The 6399-nt window shown below is 51.9% G+C and overlaps 1 protein-coding gene across 1 annotated transcript in view; it reads right to left on the bottom strand.

Annotated features, from left to right (window-relative positions):
- Positions 1 to 479: 479 nt before the first annotated feature.
- Positions 480 to 6399, bottom strand: part of LOC114591954 (uncharacterized) — a 30279-nt gene continuing 24359 nt past the window's right edge. Inside the window, exons 5-6 of the mRNA XM_077923508.1 lie at positions 3979 to 4494; positions 480 to 2018 (exon numbers count right to left, since the gene is read on the bottom strand). Coding sequence (XP_077779634.1) covers positions 942 to 2018; positions 3979 to 4494 — 1593 coding nt within the window. The 3' untranslated portion in view covers positions 480 to 941. The remainder of the gene's footprint in view (positions 2019 to 3978; positions 4495 to 6399) is intronic.

Here is a 6399-nt window from a genome sequence, read left to right as displayed (position 1 = left end):
AGTCCCCCGATTGGCTTGCTCCACCACTGCCTGCGGCCAAGCTGTCGCTCAACATATTGCTCTGCTTTCCTTTGGAGCACATCAGCGAGGCCGAGAGATTGGGAGTCTTGTTGTCTCGGCAGCCCAGGACCTCCAGACACACTGCTCAGGATTGCGCCTCCGGGCAGCCACTCTGGTGCTGCTAAGACAGCTGTTTGACTTCACCCCCCGGAGGTGCACTCCATTGCTTCTCGAGACAGATGGATGCCAGCAAATCAAAGCCAATTAAGCATTAAAGCAGCAATGTTAACGCACACTTTGCGCAGAGTAAGTCCCATTGAGCTCTATTGGGGTGGGGGAAAAGAGGCGTGTAAGAGGGCCCCATAAGTGAATCGCTTTGCAGAAATTCTTCATCTACTTCCTACGTTCTTAATAAGCTCACCAACAAGACGCTGCCTGTTCAGGACTGTAACGCTGGTTATAAATATGAAAACCACATGCATCGTGACTTGTTTATTACATTGCAATAATATTGCTATTAACTGAGTTTTTTATATTAAAAAAACCTATAACCTGCACATCTTAGATGATATTAAATAAAAGAGTGTACTTTAAAGAAAGGACCCGATAGCAGGTGGTCCTTTGCGGAAGAGAAGTAGGAAAGAAAAGCCCTTATGAATGAGCTCCGATCACATCCACCAAATTACTCGAGACAGATTTTTGAGTTGGGAGAGCTGGGGGTTCAAGTTCGCTCTGAGTTCTGTTGTGGAATGTCAGGGATCTGCTTGGCCGACTAGGGTGGATCTGTTGATCTGCCACTGCAGGAGCGAGTGAAGGCGATAACAAAAAACAGGGAAGTGTTTGGTGCTGCGAGGTCACGTTTGGGGTGCAGCGGGGCCAGAGATCCCCCCCAAAAAAATCTTGTCCACCAAACGACACGCAGGCGTGGTTAAGAGTCACCGTCAGTACATTTGGTTAGGGTAAGGCCACAGGGGCAGGAAAGAGACGGGGTTCTCTCCGGCGTGAATCCGCTGGTGCCTCTTGTGATGGGAGCTGCGGCTGAAGCTTTTCCCGCAGTCGGAGCAGGTGTAGGGCTTCTCTCCCGTGTGGATGCGGTTGTGCTGCGTGAGGGTGGACTTGTCGGTGAAGCTCTTCCCGCAGTCGGAGCAGGTGTAGGGCTTCTCGCCCGTGTGGATCCTCTTGTGCCGGATCAGGTTGGAGCTGACGTTGAAGCACTTCCCGCAGTGGTTGCACTCAAAGGGCTTCTCCCCGGTGTGGATGCGCATGTGCTTGACCAGGTCTGAGGTCTGGTTGAAGCTCTGCCAGCACTCTGCGCACGTGTGGGGGATTTCGAAGGGGGAGTTCTGCTTCTTCGAGGCTCTGGCCTTCTTGGCTTTGCCCGGAGGCGAGGCCTTGTCGGCGGGGGAGCTCTCCGGGTGGCTACATTTGCCCGGCTGCTTGCCCGACGGGCTCTTCAGGTGGCGCTTGTGGTGGGAGCTGCGGCTGAAGGTCTTCCCGCAGTCGATGCACTGGTAGGGCTTCTCGCCGGTGTGCGTCCGGACGTGCTGGACCAAGGTCGACTTGTCGGTGAAGCTCTTCCCGCACTCGGAGCACAGGTAGGGCTTCTCGCCCGTGTGGATCCTCTGGTGGCGGCTCAGGTTGGAGCTGACGCTGAACATCTTCCCGCAGTCCAAGCACCTGAAGGGCTTCTCCCCCGTGTGGATCCTCTGGTGGTTGAGCAGGTCCGAGCTCTGCGCAAAGGTCTGCCCGCACTCAGTGCAGATGTTGGGGTTCTCTCCGGAGCAGGTCCTCTGCGGGGCAGCGAGGCCTTTGCGCTTCCTCGCCTTCTTATCAGGGGGGCCAGCCCCCTTCCCCTCCAACAGGAGGCGGCTATGCTCCTGGTCATCCGAGGCCCGACGACCCTTCGGACGCCTATTCTGACCTGAGGTCTGAGGCGTTTTCCCTTTGGATCTTTTGGGAGGCATCTCACTTAGGTTGCACTGGAACAGTGTCCCCCTAAAGTCCCTCTTGTAGTCCCATCACCTGTTCAGATAAACAGAGAGAGAGAGAGCTGTTCACATGTTGCCTATGGCTCGCATCAGGGATGGAGCTTTAGGTTTAACAGACCACTGTATTTTAATACTTTGTTGGAAGCCGCCCAGAGTGGCTGGGGAAACCCAGCCAGATGGGCGGGGTATAAATATTATTATTATTATTATTGTTGTTGTTGTTGTTGTTGTTGTTACAGTGGTACCTCAGGTTACATACACTTCAGGTTACAGACGCTTCAGGTTACAGACTCTGCTAACCCAGAGATAGTGCTTCAGGTTAAGAACTTTGCTTCAGGATGAGAACAGAAATCGTGCAGCGGTGACATGGCGGCAACAGGAGGCCCCATTAGCTTAAGTGGTGCTTCAGGTTAAGAACAGTTTCAGGTTAAGAACGGAACTCCAGAACGAATTAAGTACTTAACCTGAGGTACCAGTGTATTATGATGATGATGATGATGATGATGATGGAGAACCTGCTCCCCTCTAGGTGTTCTGGGACCCCATCTCCCATCAGCCAGCAGTTATCAATGGTGTTAGGGAGGATGGGAGTTATAGGGACAGAACTACCTAAAATGTATAGAAACTTATTCATGTATGCTGCTACAGCGGTAAGAATGTTACTCGCCCCAAAATGGAAAGAAGCAGAAGTCCCAGCAAAAGGTAGAATGGATACGGAAACTTATGCAATATGCAGAAATGATGAAACTTACCGGAAGAATAAGAAATCAAGATAACAATTTTATTCTTTTCTTTTCTTTTTTGCAAAAGAATGGAAATGGTTTATTAAAATATTTACAGATAAATTGTAAACAGATAAAATCATTGGCAGGATTGCTGTAATAACCTGCCATTTCATAAGAGTATATATTTAAGGAAGATGAATAAATGAGTGAATCAAGTTAACCTGGATATGCAGAAGATATTAAAAACAAATTTAGGAAACCGCCGAAAGAGGGGGAAGGAAGTGAAGTTTTGAAATGTCAAAATGATGGTTAAATTAGTGAAATGCATAAAATTAGTGAAATGTATAAACTTGAAAAGTATAAATAAAGAAATGAGGGGGGGAAAGGAATGATGAGAGCTGAGGTCCCACAACATCAAGCGGGCCACAAGGTTCTCCATCTCTGTCTCACATCTGCACCTTAAAACTGTCTTTTCTTGAGCTTCAGCAAAGCCTTTCCCACTTTGACCTTACTGGACATTTATAGGAAGGTTACCCCTTTTATTTAAAAGAGCACACACACAAAATCCAGCTCCTGCACATTCTGCAGCTGCATGTCAGGCAGGAATCCAATGGGCACAATTTTCTGCCACATAGTAGGAAACTATCTTATTCCATTGGTCCATTCTAGCTCCATATTGTCTACTCTGACTGGCAGGAAGCTCTCCAGAGTCTCCCAGTCTTTCCCAGCCCTACCTAGGGACTGAAGCTGGGGCCATCTGCATGCAAGTATATGCTCTGAGCTATGGCCCTAGCCATTGGCATTCATCTGCTTTTTGACATCTGCCCATCACAGGAGCTGCAAAAGACAGAGGGGTTTTGGAAGGGACTAATAAAACTGGTGGCAGCGATCAGCCAACTCTTCCCCCTCCTTAGACCCTGACCCCAGGCCATATGGTCCAAGCCACTGCCACTGCCAGGGCTGCCACTTCTGTGCAGGGTACCCAGGCCGGGAAAAGGCTCCTGCCCCTTTAACAGCCCCGCAGAAGGGATAATTCCACCAGATGCAGCAGATGCTCCCGCCTGCGGGGTGGGGGGGGGGGGGAGAGAGCTGCACCTGACGGAATTCTGCCTTCCGTGCAACTCTTAAAGGCACAGCGACCCTCTCAGGGCCTGAACTTGACGCTGCGCCTGGGGACAGAGCAGAGAGGTGCCCTTTCCCTCTGCATTCAGCACACTGTTGTGAATGAGACGCAGCCCAGACGGGGAGAGAGAAGCCGCGCTTACTCTGACAGCCTCCGCGAAGGGAGAGAGGGACTTGAACCGGTCGAAAGGGACAAGGCGTGGCTTTGGCTTTTCTGCGATGCCTTTCCCTTTCTCCCGTCCTGATGTGGGCGGGCCCCTTTCGCCGGCGCCGTCAGCGGATCGGTGCCTGGAGCTCGCGGCAGGAAACCTCCGGGCGAGAGCCCTGCAGAGGCGGCGATCCTCCAGGCATCGATCCCGCAGGGGGCTGGGGTGGAAGAAAGCAGGCGATCGGGGCGGCGCCTTGCTCCTTGGCCCGGGCATCCAGGAGCGAAGCAGCGCCTCGGCGGCGAGATCAAGGCTTCTCCTCCTCCGATGCGCGCACGATCGCTTCCATCCGAGGCGGAGGCGCAGCCGTCGAGGGGCTGCGCTGCTCGGGTTTGGGGGTCGCCGTGTGGCAGAGGCGTGGTGGCAGGAAGCAGCATAATCGCCTAACCTGGGAAGCCCCACCTCAAAAGCAAAAGTGGAGAAAGCAAGGAAGGAGAGCGAGACGGCGGGCGCCTGCAATAGCGAGAGCCATCTGGTGGCCGCAGCCGTGGATACCTCGCCCCATTCATTCAGCTGCTGCGGGCGCGCCGCGACGTCTGAAGCGCGCTCCCCGCGTCTCCTCGAGAACCCTGAGAACTGTAGTACTGGGAATTGTAGGATTTTTTTGTGGGGAGATGGGATTTGAACGTATGGCGTGTGTATGCAGCCGCAGATGCTTCCAAACAGTGCCTGCACACAGCCCAGTTTCTTACCCCCAAGAAGGTTGTTGTTGTGGTTGTTGTTTAATCGTTTAGTCGTGTCCGACTCTTCTGACCCCCTGGACCAGAGCACGCCAGGCACTCCTGTCTTCCACTGCCTCCCGCAGTTTGGTCAAACTAATGCTGGTAGCTTCCAGAACACTATCCAACCATCTCATCCTCTGTCATCTCCTTCTCCTTGTGCCCTCCATCTTTCCCAACATCAGGGTCTTTTCCAGGGAGTCTTCTCTTCTCATGAGCTGGCCAAAGTATTGGAGCCTCAGCTTCACGATCTGTCCTTCCAGTGAGCACTCAGGGCTAATTTCCTTAAGAATGGATCGGTTTGATCTTCTTGCAGTCCATGGGACTCTCAAGAGTCTCCTCCAGCACCAGAATTCAAAAGCATCAATTCTTCGGCGATCAGCCTTCTTTATGGTCCAGCTCTCACTTCCATACATCACTACTGGGAAAACCATAGCACCCGGAAGAAGGTAGAGTGGTGCAATTCATACCTGAGCATCTCCCTTTCTTGAAGAGGCAGTCCTGTTGCACGTATCTTCAGCGCTTTCAGACCCACCAAACATGCATTTGGGGACTCCTTCCTTCAATCTTTCGTCTTATGTTCTGCATGCTGGGTAGTGCTGCTGCTGCAAACCAGCTTGGGTAAGGCCACTGCCACCCACTAGCAGGTCCCAATTCACCAGTTGAAGACTGGTGCACTACATGATGCTAGGACTGCTGAGCTAGGCCCCCTTCCCTAAGGAAATGCTGCTTGCACCCTGACCTAACCCCAAGTATTTGTTTGGTGGTGGATTACCCAGATTCTCTCGCTCAGGAATTCATGGCTGCCTTGAGAGGTGCTGCTTGTTCCAGCTAAGGTCACACAACCACCTCCCCCACCTCCACTGTGTGTGGCTTTAATCAAGGGCCTACACTGCCCCAGGAGGAAACTACTGAGGAAATAGATAGCTCAGTTGGTTAGAGCATGGTGCTGATAACAAGGTCGCTGGTTCGATCCCCATTTGGGATGGCTGCGTTGCATTGGGTTGGACTAGATCAGGGGTCAGCAAACTTTTTCAGCAGGGGGCTGGTCCACTGTCCCTCAGACCTTGTGGGGGGGGCGGACTATATTTTGAGGGGGTGAAATGAACAAATTCCTATGCCCCACAATTAACCCAGCGGTGCATTTTAAATAAAAGGACACATTCTACGCATGTAAAAACACCAGGCAGGCCCCACAAATAACCCAGAGGTGCATTTTAAATAAAAGGACACATTCTACTCATGTAAAAACACGCTGATTCCTGGACTGTCCACGGGCTGGATTTAGAAGGCAATTGGTCCGGATCCGGCCCCTGGGCCTTAGTTTGCCTACCCATGAACTAGATGATCCTGCCCTTCCAACTCTACAAATCTATGATTTCGTGAAGGAAGTAGCTGCAGCGGCTTCTTCTGACGCAGGAAGCTCAAATCTTTGAGAAGACATTAAGGAGAGAGTGAGAGAGCGAAGCCCTCCCTCAGCGATAGCCAAGGCCCTCTGGTGGCAAAGAAGGAATTATTCTCTCCCCTGCTGTTTTTGCGACCACCTCCCCCAAAGTAAATTCAACCTTGCGGGGAAAACAACAGAAGCAGAATCTCAGCTGAGCTCTGGATGGAGCCAGGAAATGCTGGGGATTTGTGG

The sequence above is a fragment of the Podarcis muralis genome, chromosome 2 (genome assembly GCF_964188315.1).
Source record: "Podarcis muralis chromosome 2, rPodMur119.hap1.1, whole genome shotgun sequence".
NCBI classification, from domain to species: Eukaryota; Metazoa; Chordata; class Lepidosauria; order Squamata; family Lacertidae; genus Podarcis; species Podarcis muralis.
The sequence above is the reverse complement of the archived record's forward strand: the minus strand, read 5'-3'. Positions and strand labels throughout refer to the sequence as shown.